Raw genomic sequence first — 20284 nt, forward strand, 5'->3', positions numbered from 1 at the left:
TTTGATTTCCTTTCTTTGTGATTTTTGTTTTGTTTTCGCAATTTTTTATTTTTATAAATATTTGTTATTTTTGATTTTTGCTAAACAAAAATTTTAATTGTTCGTCATTTTTTAATATTGTTGTCATTTTTCTAACACTTTTGTCATTTCTTTACATTTCTTTAATCCTTTTCTGCTTGACAACTTAGTCATAGTTGAAACATTTGGTACATTTGAATGTTGTAATATTCAATTTAAATTGTCTTCTACTTGCAAATTTGTAATTTTTTGGTTTTTTTTATTTCTGTCATTATTTTTTTATCATTTACGTCGTTTTTGTATTTTCTCATTATAATCGTTTAATGTATTATTTCGATTTTGTCGTTTTTACCTGTTTGTTTTTCTTATTCCATCTATTTAGGTTTTTGTTATTTTTGTCGTTTTGACGTTTTTGTCGTTTTTCCAATTTTATTCATCTTTGTCATTGTTATCATTTGTTTATTTTTGTTATTTTTTCAGTTTTGTTGTTATTATTATTGTATTTTTTACCATTAATATTTTTTTTTGTAATTCTTGTCAATTTCGTTATTTTAATCTTTTTTGTCGTTTCTAACATTTTTGTATTCTTTCAAGTTTTCCTAGTTTTTTTTTTAATAATTTCATTCTCGATTTTTTATCTTTTCAATATTTTCTTGGTAGTGTTGTATTTTTTTCATTTTTGTCATTCTTATCATTTTTGTTATTTTTATGCCTTTATAAGGGCTTGTGATATAGCTCAGTTGGCAAGTCTGTTGTCTCCTGAGCCGATGTCCGCGAGTTCGAGCCCAAGAGTAAACATCGAACACAGTTGTACCGGATAGTTTTTCAATAACGATCCGCCAACTGCAACGTTGATAAAGTCGCGAATGCCATAAAGATGGTAAAACGACTATAATCGAAACAAAAAACAAAAAAAAATGCCTTTATGTCAGGTTGGTAATTTTTGTAATATTTTTTTTATTTTTATCATTTGAGTCATATTAGTCATTTTTGTAGTTTTTACCATTTCAGGATTTTTATCATTTTTTGATTTAGTTGTTTTTCTTGTTTTATTCGTTACTTTCGTGGATTTGGTAGTTTTAGTCTTTTTTGTTCGAAACTAGATACAATTTGACAGCATGTTTTGATTTTTCTTCTGTTTTTTTTTCACAATTATTCAAAAAGAAGGTTTGAAGCACCTTTTGACTGAATGAATGTACGAATGAAGGATGACTTCCGTTGGTTTGAAATAAAAGCATGTCATCGGTTGCATTCATTCATCTATTTTTTTAATCACTTTTAGCATCACTATGGTAGAAAATAAACAAACATCTTTAGGTGATTTTGGAAGGGTTAAAAAAATTGAAATTTTTTAACGATTTGAGGCAGTACAATTGAGCAAAATTTTTGCACATGTCAGCTTTTTGGTCCAATTAGCAAAATGTATGTATAAGGTCGGTTTTTAGAATTTCAACATGGCCATTTTCGCTGCCACCCTAACATATGTAGATATGTAGAAGCACCAACAAGCATTGCGGTTAGTTAATGGGAAAGATAGCTGAGAAGCGCTCCCGCTACCGGTCGGTTCTAGAGCAGTTATAGGTGGAGAGCACTCTACTAACTACTACTATTGGTACTAGAACGGATTGTGGAGATGTGTGTACCACACAAGAATCCTTACTTATTGGCGGCAATCATCGTTGTTGTTGTTGTTGTAGGTGCTTTTGGTGATGAAATCGATGATAATGGCGACGATGAATGTAACAATGATAATGAGACCGGCGACGACGACACATTATTGGACAACGTCGATGATGATGATGATGATGATAGTGACGGGGCATTATAGTCAGCGGTTGGGGTTATTGTGATCGTAGATTTGCCACTTCCAGCCGTCGTTGTCGTCGTCGATGAGCAGCTGCTACTGTGGCCTTTGCCTAGAACCGGTATAATAATTTTCTTCGGAACTGCCACTTTCCGGGCAAAGCCGACGGCTCCATTGCTACTGGGAGGAATTTGTTTACTGGATCCTAAACTGAGCTTAGAACTATTTCCTCCAACGGTCGTTGGTTTGCAAGCCGGGACTGGCTTTCCGAGTCCCGTTGTCAGTACAAATAGTTCACCGGAACAGGCACTTGAGTCATCCAACTCTACGTGGGATCTTTTGATCGATTTGTTGCTGGCAGCACTGCTGCTGCGACTACTGGCACTCGTCGTCGAGGAACGACTTCCGGTCCGGTTCCGGTTGATGGACGACATTCCGCTAAAAATGCTGGCAGGTTTGCCACGAGTCGCTCTTCGACCATCACCACTTGAGATGATTGGAGCGAATTCACTTTCAACGCCTTCATCTTCGGCGAACAAGCTGTTGCTGCTGCCGGAGTCCGGAAATCAAGGAAGCAGAGTACATCATATTCAAGCGGATGGGCACATGGACGCACGACACGGTGATGATCGAAACGAACAAATGAAATAGGACGTAGGTATGACAACAAAGTGTGGTGGACGAACACATGAAAAAATGAAAGAAAATGAAACGGTTGTTAGTTACATACAATGTGGTTTGGTTTAAATTGGTTTAAAATCATTCAACAAAAAATATACTTTGAAAGGACTCTGTAGTGTTAACGCGAACAACACAAATGAGATTTAGTTCAAGCCGCCTGGCATCGTTAGTTCCAAAACACGATTACAAAACATTTGGTGCTGCACCGGAGATACACCTTTCTGGTTTGGGCATTGTACTCAATTAAAAATATAAAACAACAGGGTTCCAAGCGATTTTCCGTTTTGAAATTCAAAAGTTTTTCCCACTTTTCCATGTTAAAAATGATGATTTTACCGGTTTTTATTATAGGTACTGTTTTTTTTTATATGAAAATATGGTGAAAAAAAATTATGTAAAGCCTTAAAATATCTATAACAACTGCTTCCTAAAACTTCATAACCGGTATGCAATCACTGTAGATATTTCAACGCCGACAGGTTTTTTTTATAATATCTTGGGACGAATCCAACGAAATTTGCAGCTAATCTTTCCTTTTCTTCACAATTTAGCAAAAATAAGTTTGGCTTACTCGATCTTTGGGGTTTTTAAATCACTATGAAGATTTGAATTTTGCTAGAAATTGCTAGAATTTGTTTAAAAAAAAAAATAAAATTCTTAGCTGACCCGGTGTGCTTTGCTATACCTTTGAAAATTAAATTAAATTTTCTAAAAACTATTCAAATTTTGATTTTTTTGTGTGCATTATTTTAAATAAAATTACAATATATAATCCAAAACTACCGCTATAGAATGAGAAATGCAACTGCAGTCTCGAATTGCAATACAAAAAGACTTAAATTTATTTCCTGAAACTTGATATCTTAAATTGTATTCAAGATTTGAAATTTAAACCCGTTTTTATATGCTTCATAAACTGGAGCATAAGCTTCCAATGCTGGAAGGGCTCAAAAAATAACCCATAGAAATATTTTGAGTATCTGAAAAATGGCACATGCCACATTTGGTTCCATTTGTTTATAAGAGTTTTCGAGTTATGTCGAATACTAAGGAATTTGATATTTCAGCTGTAATTCTTTACTGAACTACTTACCACTGACCACACTGACATGACACTTAGAACAAAAATTCAACCATTTTCTGTCTAATTTTTTGTCGTCAGATTTTGCATGTTCGCAATACCGACGGCAGGTGGCGAACCTGAAAAATTTGACAAAAAATGCCCTGCAGGAAAAACGGTCCTGTTTAGTCCGATTTTATCGTAGAAATTGCGTGTTTTATGTTTAAAGTTGGGTGGCATTTCCTAACTGGGATAGTATTTCTTCAAATCGATCGATGCGCACTCTGGAATCGACATTGCGTACTGTTGGAAAAGTTATCGAGAAAACGAAATCGAGTGTCCAGTCAGTATGGTCAGTGTACTTACTTTCCTCATTTAAATGAAGTGAAATGATGAAACAAACATTCTGGGTTTATTTTCAATCAGAAAAAATAGGTTGCATTTCAAATTTTTTTTTCAGTAAACCACATTTTTTCAGTTTCAAGTCGTAGATGGCAGCACTATCTTGCATTAAAAACCAAATTAAGTCGCAATATTGATTTTCCGGATTTTTAAGGCCCATACTCATCATTTCGAGGTAGTTAATCAACACAGTTTTGTTGGAGTTCACGCTGTAGAAAGCTTTTCCGGATTTGCAAAAATTCATCAGCACAAGAATATACCACCGCCAAAATTCCTGCTCATCTCAACTTCCGATTCAATTGCAAATCATACCAATAATATTGCTAAGCCGTCTGGTCCTTAAAACTCAATGGGAAAGTAAAACATAATTCTGTTTTTTTTTTTGTTAATTCTTTATTTGAAACGGCTCATACCTTTAGGCTTTAAGGAGCCAAACTCGTTTTGTTTGATAACAATTGTGTGCTTATGTCTAGTTCACTTTAAAAGAAAAAAGAAGATAGATAGGGAAATATGAAAATAAGAAGAAATTATAGACGAAGATCAATAGCTTTTAGGAAAAGATATATTTCGAACATGTAGTCCAAGTCTCTCACCCCCAGCACATCTCTCACTGGAACAAAAAAAAAAACATAATTCTGATTATCGGTCCAAGAAATTCACTTTTTGTGACCTTGATGCAATTCTTATTTTTTGATTTAGTGGTCTTAGAATTTCCAAGGCGTTCATACGATACCAAGTACTTATTTCTTGACCAACATCATCCTACACACCTGAATTGATCCCGGATACTCGAAAATGGACATCAATTCGGTTTGATTGCAAGATAGTGCTGCCATCTATGACTTGAATCTAGAGAAATAGAGTTTGAATATTTGAAGACATTAGTACTTTTGAATTTGGAGCCTGTTTTTGGATTCAACTTCAGCCTCAAATCTATGTATCATCATTTTGCTAAGGGATGTTGTTGAAGAAATCAAGCTGTTTGATAAAGTATAATAGCTCAAATATCGAATTCCTCAACGCTAGAGCAGCATCTCTCCCTTTTAAAACCTTTGGAATTCTAGAAAACTACTTGAAATGCAATTGTCTATTCAAATAATTCGTAGAAGCATTATTATTAACTTTTAAACAGTAAATTTTTGGAAACAATCATGTTTTTGTTGAAAAACACAAGTGGTACTATTCTTATTTCGCACCCTTTTTTCACATTTTTTATTCCTCAACGCCAATTGCTACGTCCAAAAAAAGTAAAATTATGCTTGATTTATTCGTTGAACAATTCAAAACAAATTCTAGAGGTAAATTTTGGTGATTTATAATCATTCATATTTTAACAAGTAAAACACATAGTGGTACTATTCTTATTTCGGTCACTGTATAACAATCGTAGAAACATATCTCGTACTCAAATACCAACATGCCATGACTCCATTTGCTGGCTTTGTCAACATAAATTGAAAACTTATGCTTAAAAAAATTGGATTGGGCCTTCCTCTCCTCTTTCTATGTTCCTGGTCGCTGGAAGAAGGGTGGTGTCTCAAATAATCAGATAACCATGTCAAAATAATTTTGCAGCCCCCCCCTCCCACCCCCCCCCCTCCTTTATCGTCAATCCTATGCTCCTACTGCAAGAAAGGAATGGTTTCAAATAATTATAGAATATTTTTCGTATTGAAATACCATCCCATGCTAAATTTGGTTCCATTTGCTTGGTTAGTCGGGTTATACAAAACATATTAGAGAGACACATTTACCCTTTCTATCTCTCCGTTGGATGGAGGGGTGAGTACTTAATATTCATAGAAATATTTCTTCTACTCAAATACCCTTTGATGCCAAATTTGGTTTTATTCGTTCGATTTATTTTAAAGTTATGCTAAATTTGTATGGAAACCCCCTTTCCCGTTCTATATATTTATTCCCACTAAAAGAAATGAGGGGCCTCAATTTATAATACAATCATTTCTCGTATTCAAATACCCTCCCATGCCAAATTTGGTTCCATTTGCTCGATAAGTTTTCCAGTTATGTATAAAAACTGTATGGTAGCACCCCCCCCCCCCCTTCACATCCTCCCCGCTAGAAGAAGGGAGGTGTCTCAAATAACCATAGAAACATTTCTTTTATTGAACTACCATCCCACGCCAAATTTGGTTCCATTTGCTTGATCAGTTCTCGGATTATAAAAAAAATGTACGAGAGCCCCCCTCCCCACCTTTCTATCCATCCACTGGAGAAAAGAAGGGGTAACAAACCATCATAAACACAATTTTTGTACCAAAATACACTCCCATGCCAAATTTGGTTCCATTTGCATGATCAGTGCTCGAGTTATGAAGACTTATTACTTTTATATATGAGACCCCCTCCCTCATTCCAGGAACCTTCTCCGGCCTCCAATACCCCCATCTGCTAAGTTTCACTTTAACTTTGTGAACAATGTCGTATATATGTAGCTTCCGGAATCTTGTTTTGGCCGTAGGGTTTTGCTTATCGTTGCGATTTGGAGTCACTACCTTCTTATAAGTTTTTAAGCTTCATGCCTGGTTGTAAATGATATTCCTAACTCATTTGCGACATCTCGAACGGAGAGTTTGAGGTTGCGCTTAAAAGCGCTTTGTCGACAAATGTTTCCCGAACACTAGTATTACTTTGGCGACGATTGATTCAACGATTATGCTATTTGTGCGTGCGTGTAGTTTGAATATTAACATCGCATGCACAAAATTTTGATTCGTAGCTCACTATGCTTGGACGTCATTTTGATAACTAAAGATCTAATGTCAAAATCCAAATAGAAGCATCCTACACACACCTACAGAATAAGGGATGTTCAGATTTTTTATATGAATGATTTGAAAAAAACTACGGTGAATTTAAGTTGACTACTTTTCGATCCGAACACTCTTTACACGGTTGGTTTTTGATACTCCCCCGTAACCATTTTTAAAGGCATGCTAATATGAGTTGAGTTCTATCTATTTGTTGGAGTAGTTTTATGTAGATGTTTCTGGAAAACCCTTACCCAGAACCTCAGGAAGAACTTTAGTCTTTAGTACTTAATTTTATGAAGGTTTTATAGCACTTTTTAACCTTAAAAGGATCTTCTCGAAACACCCAAAAACAAGAATACACAAAAACATTGATTTTTACACAGAAGATATTTAGTTCAGATGATGACTAGAAAGCGTTGGTTTAAGCATTGTATATTTATCACACCAAAACACCGGAACGCACTTTTATAATACTTAATGTCGCAGTAATGGCTCTCTGCTTGATCGAACACACAAAAAATCACAACCGAACCGATTAAAAGAACGTGAATGTTCGGGACAAGACTAGATAAGCTCGGTGCTTAATCGTTCACACACTATTGATTGACCCGTAGAACGAACGAACGAACGAAGGTAGGTTGTTTTGCAATTCCAGTAGACGACTCTGGGCAAATGAAATCAATAACAAACTCCTCTATAGTAAACAAAATCCAGTCTATAGTAGACGAAAACAAGCTTAGATCGACTACGGCGGCACTAACACGTGAATATAGAATAGAATAGACGAGCGAACTATTTTTTTAAAGGTACGGTACTTCATCTGAGCACGATCGTTTCCGAACTGCGATCGGCGATCGCCGGCTAGTAAAAGTTAACCCAAGTCCAAAGTCAAGTACTCCCTCACTCGTTCGTTAGCTCACGTTGAGTTCCCCGTTTTTTTAACTAAGGATGTCGATGACGGTATCCGACAATGTTTATTACACGACTGTTATTACAGAAATGAGTAGGTAACTCATTTTACGAGAGCTAGCTCTACATGTAGCCAGTAGATGAATGATCTTACCCCGTATCGTATCGTAAAACGTGCTGTTGAAATATGCAACACGTATTTTCTCGCAAAAAGCACGCGACTCAGCGCGTGGGACGGATTCACTCTCATGAGGCGAAATTGATTGTTTTGATGGCTATGTCTTATTATATCTCATTCTAAGCAAGAAGAAAAAAAAGTGAAATATTCCTAGCAGACTCATTATCATTGCAAACGACGACATTGCCGGCCGGCGAATTAATCGCTTATGTATACCGATATAGTTTTTTTTAATCAAAACTTGATAATTGTTTCGATGACACACGGAAAAAAAGCCTCTCCCAACTTTAGATTTTTATAGCAATAAATTTAAGGCATCTTTTTTATTCTAAATCGTCTTAGTCATTCAGGTTGTAAAATTACTCATCCTCGCGAGTGTTACTGTTTTGCATTGATTATTTAATTTTTATTCGCAACCCCGTCGTCAGCAATTAGTTATGACGTATTGAAAGAGTGAAGGCTGTAGTGGGCGTCAAGAAGGAAGTTTTGTCTCGTTAGCATTCAGGTATCACCCATCACGACCGCATCAACGATGTGACGACTGACTAAGTAGGTAGTACGAATTCAAACGTGTCCAGCACGAGATCCAGCACAGTTTTAAAAAGTCAGAGAGTTCAGAAGTAGGTACACCTAGTACCTACCCAGTTTATTTTTAGCAAGCATCGGTAATGAACAGAAAAGTACTAGGTATGTACGTACAGGCAGTAAATAAATAAATGACAGCGCCGGCTGGCCGTACTCTTATGGTTTGGCAGATACCTACATATCAAACTGATCGATTATGGTGAATCACAGCTGGGGTAATTCTGTTTGCGTCAAAACAATGGCGAATAGTAAGTACCCACCCCGCATGTGTATAGTAGAAGCTAAGTGGCGCACCGGCTTCTGAATAATTTATGCGTGTGTCTTGTTGAAAAAGAGATGCACTTTCCAGCATTTTGCGCAGCTGTAGTTATTTTTTTCAAACAACTCATCGTACACGTAGGTTTACTATTTTTTCCCTCAAAATAACCTTATCATTATTGTCCGATGATTTAGAAAAGTTCTTAACAATTAAGTTCTAATTCTTATTATGTACCTTTAAAAAAATCGAACTAAATCTTAACTTTAGTGCACTTTTTTCCCTTTGGTAGAAGTTCTTGGGGGCTTCAAGTTCATGCATTAGATAAACGCCAATAATAATTATTACTAAGGTTTGCATAAAATTCTCAAGGGTCAGCTAATGTACACGGTAAATAATAAAAAGATAAAATTTGCCGAGATAGCAAGGTGAACGCTTGTGAAACCCAAAAAGGTAACATTTACCTCTTCGAGGTGAAACTCACCTCACAGCACAGTTAAAGTTTACCTGAATCAAGCTGGCAAAATTCTACAATTCACCGAGAAAAAAAAGTGAAACCAAAAAAGGTAAAACTCACCGCATAGCAAGGTGAAGTTGTCCTGGATTGAGCTAAACAAAACGGTACCATTCATCTCGAAAAAAATATGTTGAGGTTAAGCTGTTTTGCCATTCAGGAACAAGTTTAATTTCGTGCCCAATATGTGAAAATCAGAACAGAATGTTTTCTGTTTTCTTAGATTTCTTCAACTTTGCAGGTTCTCGTCATAATACTTTGCTTTTATTGCAGATTGGCCGACAGAGCTTCCAAGTGTTCCGAGCTTCCATTCATTTGTCCGGCAATGAAGTAAAACGAAGATCACTGTGCCGAATTGCCACGAGCCTGGCGAAGAAAGGTTAGTCTGGACTTGGCTCAACAAATTTTTTTGAAACACAATAGGACATTTCAACAATAATTATAAGGTAAAAGTCTCTATTTATCTTGAATAAATAACAATTTTTGAACGAATTTTGTTTTATTTTTATTGAAGAAACCAACCAAGCTGGGCGGAAAAACGTTGAGGAGGTAGTAACTTAGCTACGACCGCTAAATGTAGAATCACGCAAATTATTTCTTGTCAATATTTAGAATAAGTGAACTTGTGGTGTATTTACGTAATGATCAATATATGACAGTGTCAACATGTCAATATCTGACTATGACAAATTTCTACCATATAACAGAATTTCACCATGTGACATAATTAAGGTTGCCAATCCGGCAAAATCCGGGCATTCGATTTCAAATTGACGACTATAAATCCGGGCAATATCCGGGTAAATTTTGTCAAAACTCAGAAATTCTTCAACAAAAATCAAGAAAAAAAATGAAAATTTTAAATCAAAACTTATCGATTGATTTTGAACCGTATTTTAGGCTTAAAAAAAAACCTTTCATGATTATTTTTATAAAACTTGCTCAAAAAATTTCCTATTGAAGGTGTTTGTTGTTTTTTTTGTTTAATTTGCCAAATGAAGTGAAAAAATCCGGGCAAAATCCGGGCATTTTCCAATTAAATCCGGGTAACCGGGCCGGGCCGGATTGTTCCTTAATTTCGTGTTAAATATCCGGGCAAACCCGGATAAAACCGGGCAATCTGGTAACCTTAGACATAATCTTATCATGAGACATAATCTGAGCAAACATTATGATCAGTCCATGTGACATAATCGAACCATGTTACATAATCAGAGCATGTAACATAATCCGACATTCATGCTTGGCAAAAGTCATCGTCATGAGGCGTGAAGCTGTGACTGTGAAGCTTCTTGGTCCGTCAAACTCAATTGACTGTTCCTTAACGACCAGTCACTTCGTTTGCCAGTCATTCATTCCCCATTCATTTGAAGCTAAAATAATAACCTAGTCTAGCAATCGCATTCAAGCGACCGATGACGAAAAAGAAACGCATTTATTATTATTGTTGCTCCTGCCAGCAAGCCGAAGACGACCGAAGAGGAACAAGAAAAGCATTTATTATTATTGTTGCTCCTGCCAGCAAGCTCGTTTTCAGTTTTTTATTGCTATTGTTGCGCTCTGCCAGCAAGTCGTTCAATTAGTTGTACCTGCCGTCAGCAGCCGGTCGAAGTGTGAAGAGATTTGCCAGTCACTCTCAGGAGAAATTTTGACCATGTGTAGGAGCTTCGCCAGTCGATGATGGAGAAATGTTGATTGTTGTCGTGCTTTATCCGTCATGCGAGTAGTGAGGCTCCGTCAATTGAGAACAGTGCCAGTCGTTTGATGAAACAAAACTAGTCGGGTCAAGCGTGACGGGCGAAATTTACCATCACTGCCGACATTACAACATAATCGATCATGAGAAATAAGCTGACCATGCAACATAATCGACAATGTGACATAATCTGACTATACAACATAATCGACCATGTGCAATAATTCGATCATACAACATAATCTGACCATGAAAAATAATCGAACATATGACATAATCAGACCATGCAACATAATCGGACCATGTGACATAATCAGATCATGTAACATAATCCGACATTACAACATAATCGATCATGAGAAATAAGCTGACCATGCAACATAATCGAACCATGTGACATAATCAGATCATGTAACATAATCGACCATGTGACATAAGGCGGCATCCATAAATTACGTAAGGCAAAAAACGCACTTTTTTGACCCCCTCCCCCTCGTATGTCACGAATCGTAACACTTTGACGCACCCCCCTATGAAAATTACGTAACGCTGATAATAAAGCCCCCCCCCCCTCTTCCGATTTTCTCATGTTTTAAAGTATGTACTGATTTTCAAATGTCAAAAAAAGAGAAAAAAAATTACCGTTCTATAAAACGGAATTAATATCTTCGATCATTATCGCTTCTTAGTACTCATTGATGATAATTCTCTGATAAAATAAATTGAATGTCTTATTACGAGTTGCTCGGTGTTTACTTTATTTTGTTCAAAGAGCATAACTTGCAGCGCAAAATATACTCCACTTAGTAATAATACTTAAGGTTGAATTGAGTTCTTGGGGATAAATGAACCAAATTTTCGGTTTTCCAACGGTTTTTTCACGGATATTCAATACACATTTTAAGGAATCTATCTCACAATCATTAAAAAAGAAAGGTTATAATCCTCTTTCAATCATATTGAAGCTGATAAATTTTAAGCTGATTTTGGTTTACTTATCATTCTGCTAAAATTGCATGACATCAAAATAGCTGCGATGAAACTGAAATTTTTAAGCAAAAAATCGTTACGTAACGATGAGCATACCTCCCCCCCTCCCCTATGTCACAATTCGTAACGATCGAGCTTACTACCTCCCCCCCCCCCTAGGAGCGTTACGTAATTTATGGATGCCCCCTAATAGGATCATGCAACATAGGGCCCTATTACATAAGACGAGTCACGAGTCATTTTACTCGAGTGAGCCATTTTGGTATTACAGTAGTCGAGTCGAGTCGAAATTCAGTCGAGTAGCTCGACTGAGTTGACTGCTTGACTCAGCTGTCACGATTTTCCGAGCCAAGTTTGCTTTAATCCGGTTTTTTAATTCGATCAGTTTCACTAGACTACCGTAATACGACATTTCGCTCGACTCGACAGTGACTGGAGTAGAGTCGAGTTACTCGACTCGTTTTATGGGGCCCATAATCGACCATGTGAAATAATCCGACCATGCAACATAATCTGATCATGCAACATAATCGACCATGTGACAGAATCGGATCATGTTACATAATCGACCATGTGACATAATCCGACCATGCAACATAATCGGACTATGTTACATAATCAGATCATGCAACTTAACTCGACTATGTGACATAATTTGAAAACGCGACATGCGATGACATGTGGGATCCCTGCCACTGGAGCGCATCGACACTGAAGTCCTCCGCCACTAAACACCTCCGCCGCTGGCTGTCTACGCTGCTGGCCGTGATCGCTGCTCACTGGTCCATGTTGCTCCACGATTGCCACTGAACTACTGCAAATCGATATCTTAGTCGGATTACCACTGGTGGAGTTCAAACTGAGATCGAAGCGCAACAACGTCTGTTCAGTTCGACGGCAAACAGAGAAAGGTAGGGAAAAACAAAACCCATCAAAGCAGGCGTTGGTGATGACGTCATAATCCTTTAGATGTGATGTCCGTTAATGAGGCGTTTTTCGTGACGCGAGATTCGTTCGCAAATTTCAATTTGTCCCCCTATAGTGTTGCCGTAAGACATAATTCTACGTCCAAAATTACCTGGCTTCCCAGTAAATTTTAACTTTTTTATTTTTGTAATGCATTCAATACAATGTGTTTTAGAGTGGTAACCAAATGGGTCAAGTCAAATTTCGCAAACCGACCATATACAGTTTGTAGATGAAAGTTTCGGTTTTTTTACTCTAAAAAAACACCAAAGGGAAGAAAATCGGAAGAATCTAAATTTTAATGTTGATGCCGAATGACTTAAAAATGTATGAAATATCGAAATATGGTGTTATCTCGAAAAAACATTTTTTTTGACAAAAATCGATTTTGAAATTTCGAAAATCACATAAGGGAGGAAAGGACCTTAGAAAAAATGTAAAATCAAAATTTTGATTTTGATGAAAAATTCCTTAGAAATGCATGAAACGTCGAGATCTGGTGTTATCTCGAAGAAAAAAAATATGTTGGCCAAATAATGGACTTTCTGTGAGTCGATTCTCCAAAAAAGCGGCCGGTTCCCAAAAAGTCGATTTATGGCAAAAAAAAATTTTTTTTTCGAGATAACTCCAGATATCGATGTCATTTGGCATCAAAATTAAAATTTCGATTTTCCGAATTCCCTTTGGTCCTCCCTGGTGGTAATTTTTGAAATTCAAAGTCGATTTTTGACAAAAAAATAATTTTTCGAGATAACATTTTCGACGTTTCATGAATTTTTAAGGTTCGGCATTAAAATTAAAATATGTACCAATTTTTTTAAATTTCCTTTGGTCCCCCCACCCTTTGGTGATTTTTCAGGGTAAAAAACAGCAACTTTGAGCGCTTTGAGGCACCTCTAAATAAAGTCCGATTGAGCTGAAATTTTGCACAGTTAAGTTTTTTGGGCTGATCTACAAAATGTATATTGCCGGTTTTCGAAATTTGATCAAGAAATTTAACCCAAACATACATTGCCACCATACACACAAAATTTCCGATACTCCACTTAGCAAAAATACTGTGTTACTTTTGCTAACACAATAGTTAAAAGTTCATTTTGCTGGATTTTAGTAAGAAAAACATTAGTTTTGCTGATCTGTAGTATAAAAAAAGTTAACTGGCGGCTTTGTTATTTTCAACAGCAGCCTTTGCCATTATCGAAAAAAATGTCTCCAGTATCCCATTCACACTTAAGGTTCAATGCAACCCTCTTCCCGCAGATAGATCGTGCTAAAACTTGACATATGCCGTTAGACTGAGTCGATTTTGGTTCATTTATGAATTTCTCAAACCCTGGGGTCTAAAAAATTTCGTCTTGGTCCAAAACTGATCCATAATTTTTGTAGAATTTTTATGTAACGTTTACATGAGTAAATTTGAACTTTTAGGTTTATATGGGAAAATTGAATATTTTTTACTCAATCAATCAATCTCAACCTAGCTCAAGCTGGCTCGGATCCACAGAAAAAAACAAAAATGATGTTGATTTTTCAGAACAAAACATACAATTTTCCCATACAAACCTATAAATTCAAATTTCTCATGTAAACTTTACTTAAAAATTCTAAAAAAATCATGGACGAGTTTTGGACCAAGACGAAGCTTTTTAGACCGCAGGGTTTGAGAAATTCAAAAATGACCCCAAATCGACTTGGTCTAATGTGCCCTGCCATTCTAGTAAGCCAATCATCAATTTTAGCCTGAAGCGCGTGAGATTTATCATCTTGTATTCTTCCTATACTAAGATATGTAACTCTACTGTACATTTTGAATTAATTACAACTTTTACAATTTTCAACCGATTTTGATGAACAACCATTTGAATTCTTTGTTATAAATTGCCAATTAAAGTCTATTGTCTTTAATTAATGAAATCGAAAACCATCGATTACAAATTCATTCACCTTCAAAAAAGTTTTTTTTTCAAATTGGTTTCATGTCGTCCGAGATATTTCGATTTATGTTCAGACCTTTCATATTTTGAGCATTCAAAAACCAATCTTCTGAAATTTTTGTAAACTTCATAATAGGATTCAGCGCCCGATTTTAAATTCAAAATATGCTTCAGTCCATTATGCTATCTTTTTTTAATTTTGCAAACTAGTGTAATTGACAAATAAAACAAAAATGGTTAAACGTACAAAAATGACAGGAACAATTAAAATGATTGATTGATTTTTTATTAAAGAGATTTTAAACTTTAAATTTCATTCATCTCTGAAAAACAATTAAAATGAAAATAACCAAAAAAAAAACCAAAAAATTGACCGAATGACGTAAACGATAATAATCGCAGGAATGAAAAAATGACAAAAACGATGAAAATTACAAAAATGACTCTTTCATTAAAAGTATCAAAAAACAAAACAATTTTTTTTAGAGACACAAATGTCATAATTTACAAAACAAAACAAAAAAAATGTCAAAAGTAAAGTAGGGGAGAGTGGGGTATCAAGGGGAACTTTTTTTCTTCGCTTCATAACTTCTTTATTATAAAAGATAAAAAATAAAAAAAAATAAATGGAAAGGCCTTCTACATTTCTAAGGTATCATTAGGCATTTTTTGTAAGTACATTTTCCTAGGCTAGTTAAATAAAAGAAGCATATGATGAGTACATAAATCAACAACATATAGAAAAACATGCTTACGCAAAGCGTTTTTTCTCAACACACAGCTGAGATATTTAGAGTGGCCCACGTTACCCCACTCTCCCCTAATAAAAAAGACAAACTTTCAAAAAACGAAAAAAATATCTCAAAATGTAATTTTAACAAAAAAAAATACAGAAATCATAATTGTGACAAAAAAGATAAAAATTACGGAAAAGACAAACGAGATAAAAGTTATAACGGTAAAATATTGACAATAATAACAAAAAAAAAAAACACCGGTCACTAAATATTGATGACAAAAAAAAAAATCAAAGCAAAACTAAAATCACAAAAATATGATAAAAAATGACATAAAAAATGAAAACCTATTAAAAATCACAAAAATGATTAAAAATTAACGAAACGACATAAACCAGAAAATGCTTAATAAAGGAAAAAAAAAGACAAAAAATACAGGAGTATAATGATTAAAAGCAGAAATGACTAAAATTGGAAAAAACATGAAAATAACAAAAGATCGCAAAAAACGATACAATAGATACATACCTAATTGAAAAATAAAAAATTAGGCAAATTGAAACAATGCGAAAAAATAACAGATATCAAAAACGATAAAAATTACAAAATAATAAGAATAATTATTTTAACAAAAATCATAGAAATGACAACATTTACAGAGGTTGTAAAAATTCAAAGTTAGAAAAATGGGTCAAAAATTATAAAAATTATAAGAATTTGCTACGGAAATGAAAAAATATGAAAATTAAAACATGGCAAAAATAGCAACAATTGCAAAAAAAATCACAAAAATTTTAAAAAACAATAGAAAGTACAAAAATTGAAGAATTGACAAAAAAGAGAACAGAAATTTCGTAACAAAAATTCGTGGCAAAAATGATAAAAAATGAAAAAAATAGGAAAAATGATAAAAGTTACAAAATGGGAGAAATGATAAAAGTTTTTTTTACCAATTTGTGTTAAATTTTGTAGTTTTGTCATGTTGGTCAATTTTGTCAGTTTTTTTATTTCCCCCTATTGTGATTTTTGTCATTGTTGCCTATTTTGACATTTTTCATTCTGTTTTCCGTTTGAGTTTGTCATTTGTGTAGCTGTTTCATGTTTGTTGTCTTAGTCTGTTTTATTTTTGTTTTTTTTTTGCAATTTCATTGCGTTTTTTTGAAACCTCTAATAGGAAATGAAGTTTGGATGCCTTATTAATATGTTAATAGCTCTAGAGAGGGCTGTAGGTCATTTTGAAAACCAATGTTTGGTTCAAAGTTATAATCCCTTAAAGTCGATTTTCGTCCGAAATATGTTTACAAGTTGATATACCTAATCTCAACGCTCAATGCATTTTTAAGTCATTGAGTTTGTATACAAAAAAAAAGATATCAGAATGAAGGAAAACTCCTACCTTTCTCGACAACACACACGGCTAGATTGCAGCTTAATTTTAGCTTTTGGCAAATGAGCTAAATCTTGTTTCATTCACCGAAACTTATGCCCTCTGTTTGAAAAAGATCAATAATGGCGCCGGCCACGTCCTACCAGTCAGTTGGGATGATTAAAAAGTTTGACTTTTGGTTCAGTTTGCAACCGTATTTCAAAGGCTAGTTTCGGTAAAACGAGATTAATTTTATTTTAGATACTGAATAGTGAATAGCATCTCATCACTATTGATTGGTTAGAAAGAAATCTTATAGTACACCAAAATGAACTAAAAATGGCAGCACTTATTGAAAAAAAAATTTAATAAAAATATACATATATTATAGGACAACACATAAAGTTCTGGAACAATGACTAATGTCGATTATTAATATTCCATTAATTAATTCATCCTGTATCTATAGTAGAGTTCCAGTGAAGAACTATCGGAGTGAGTAATGCATAAAGGTAGAATGAATTTGAACTTTGTAAATCCCGACCTAATAGAATTTTACTTTCAAATGGTTGTCAACTTTCTGGAAACGAAACCCTTCTCTTCTGAGACCCAATCGAACCACCCGCATACGTCGCTCGGCTCGTCCTCTTATTCACCAATTACACAAACTGCTAAAAAGTAGTTATTTACGTTTCAATTTCTATAGATACGGTCTGATGTGTCGAGTTCCCTGCCCTCCCTCACCGATATCGCTACTTGTTTTGTCTTGTCAAATTGCACACTGTTTACGGGGTTCAACTTTAGAACGTAAAACAATCAGAGAACCGAGTCCCTAGATTACTCATAACCCGATTGAACGAACAAACGGTAGATTTCCAATGGGATAATCAATTCGCATGGGTGGCGTTATTTATGGCCAATGTAGTAGCGTGATCGTATTAGATGAGATGATTACTGGAAGACGTATGGGGTGGCCATACTTGTTAAAACTAAAGCAAAAGTATTCTTTTGATAAAATAGATACCACCCTAGTTGAGGAATTTCTCCCACTCCCCGTTTCCCGTTTTTTTCTGTGTTAATTTGTTGCATGGGAAATCGACGAAAGGTATTCCACCAGACAAGTCGTTTGTTGATGCCTCTTTGACAGTAAAATTGTTGCATTACTAACAATGATCGCATCAATCAGCAGTGAACGTGCGCCTCGGCCAGGTGACCGATCGGGAAAACCTGCCCTACCGCAAGTTTTAAACTATTATGCGGCAGTTGACTTGTTTCAATCACCTTGCCGGAACCCAAAATATGGTACACGGATTCGACCTTTGCGATTTACATAATAAATAGATCTCCGGGTAAGGTTGTGACCTAGCCTGTCTGCCATACTGTGGGCACATTTTTGGTCTATCTACTTCTGGCGATGATCAACAATTATTGCCTTAGGCTAGAAGATCCGTGGAAGAACTGGTTTTTCTTTTGTTAAACCGGTCTTCTGGTTTGTTATCGATGGGTTTTTGCTACATTAGATCCAATTAATTCACTGGATGAGGTCTAACGAAGTTATTAAATTAGTTTGAGCTGAATTGATCTTGTTCAGTCGATCATGTAAAAGGAATAGAAGATCGTTTTTAAAATAATAACATTCAAAAAACGATCAGAATAAACGTTTTATAGATTGGTCTGAAACACTGACCTGTGCAAAATTTAAGCTCAATCGAACTTGATTTAGGGGTGTTTCGAAGTTTCGATTTTTTTACCCTTAAAAATCAGGAAATGGGGTTGTAGGTAAGGGAAATCAGGAAATGCTGTTTCACAACTTGAAAATATTGAAAAACTTCAATATTTAGGTTTTTTTCGTAGAAAAAAATTTTAGCTGAAAATTGACTTTTTGGGACTTGAATCGTTATTCGAAAGTCTGATGGGATTGTATGAAATGTTTAGGAATTGGTTTGTAAAATATATGACAACTTGCTCCAAACCACATCTATTTAACCCTCATCCGTTCCAGAAATTGTTGGTGTCAATTTGACACTCCTGACTAAAACCTACATATGTATCTATCTTGTTTCACTACGGATTTTTACAAAATCTATAGCTTTTTAAACCTCGTAATGTAACTCAAATATGCTTCAAAGAAACTATTTAAAAACAACCGAAGAAAAAAGCTTCGGAAAAAAGGCTGTAGATCAGCTACGGAATGCTCAAAATTTCACTTTGTGTCCAAGAAAGCTGAAGTTAGAAGCTATACGTGGCACACAAGGATATATTTTTTTTTATTTTTTTTAGATCATGACCACAAAAAGTGTAAAAAATTGGTTTAAAAACCAAACTTTTCAATTGTAAATTTACAATAAACAACAATAAATTTTGAAAAGAGAATTAGAAAGTTGACTTATGCCGTATTCGTTTTCACCACTTTAGCTGATGTGCGTGATATCGAACGTGCCAAATGTAAACATCAAGCTGTGAAAATCCATCACCAGCTTATATTTGATTTCGCTTCCATACAATTTGTTTACATCGACCTGTCAAAATTCACGATAGTATTGGTGAGGGCACAAGCAACACTGGATCGACTGGATATTTTTAGAGTGTGCCACCGTCTGCGCTCAGTTCACTACCGGTGCAAAACTGAGCGCATAAACGAGCCGAAAACAGCAAAAAGTGCACCGGTGCACAACTGAACGAAAACGAATACAGTATTAATTTGGCACATTTTCGCATCTTTAGATTTTGCACAACGAAACACAGAATTTTTAACAAATTTTCAAAGGTAGTTGTTTTTCGAACTTTTTGTCAATTGGTAATTGTGAATGTTCAGAAAATAGGACAGTTTAAACAACAAATTTGAGACATCAATTTTTGCTGCCACCAAATGACATACAGTAAACTAACTATTCTAAAAACTAGCAAAAATCCGGGCATTCGATTTCAAAGTTTCAGCTAGGCACGGTATCTGAGAGAAAATATTTCTTTCCAATGGAAAACACTCGGAAATTGGAGAAGTAAGCATGTGATCGGTTCAAAATGCGTTTCAGAAGTCCGGGTCCGGTGGATAAAACTTTGGACCGGAAAGTCAAGCGTGCTTACGTCAATAGGAGGATTGCTTAGTTCGGGATGTGGCCAAAAAAGTGGGATCTGCTCCCAGCACCGTCCATTGTGCCAAGGTAAGATTGGGTCGACAGACAAGACAAGAAGCAGAAGAAGCCGAAGCGGATTCGAAAACAAGCTGCTTCTATCAAATCAAGAGCTCGCAAATTAAATGATAAATTGCTGTGTGGAAAATCGGTGTGCGTTATTATCGTCGATGAATCCTATACTGCAAGTTTGATTATAAACTGCTTTCGGGTGACCAGTATTATACTGTTCGGCATGGCCAAAGTGTTGACGAGACGGGACATCAATTTTTACATTCATTGA

General features: G+C 35.3%; 1 protein-coding gene across 4 annotated transcripts in view; it reads right to left on the bottom strand.

Annotated features, from left to right (window-relative positions):
• The window catches only part of LOC129739243 (nuclear factor of activated T-cells 5), an 88207-nt gene that overhangs the window by 15406 nt on the left and 52517 nt on the right, over positions 1 to 20284 (bottom strand). For 2 of the 4 annotated variants that reach the window (XM_055730666.1, XM_055730667.1), the window contains one exon: positions 1679 to 2371. The exons of 1 other annotated variant lie outside the window; for it this stretch is intronic. In XM_055730666.1, the coding sequence (XP_055586641.1) occupies positions 1679 to 2371 (693 nt within the window). The remainder of the gene's footprint in view (positions 1 to 1678; positions 2372 to 20284) is intronic. One more of the 4 variants, XM_055730668.1, reaches the window with a different exon arrangement.

Source organism: Uranotaenia lowii, chromosome 1 (assembly GCF_029784155.1).
Source record: "Uranotaenia lowii strain MFRU-FL chromosome 1, ASM2978415v1, whole genome shotgun sequence".
Lineage (NCBI taxonomy): Eukaryota > Metazoa > Arthropoda > Insecta > Diptera > Culicidae > Uranotaenia > Uranotaenia lowii.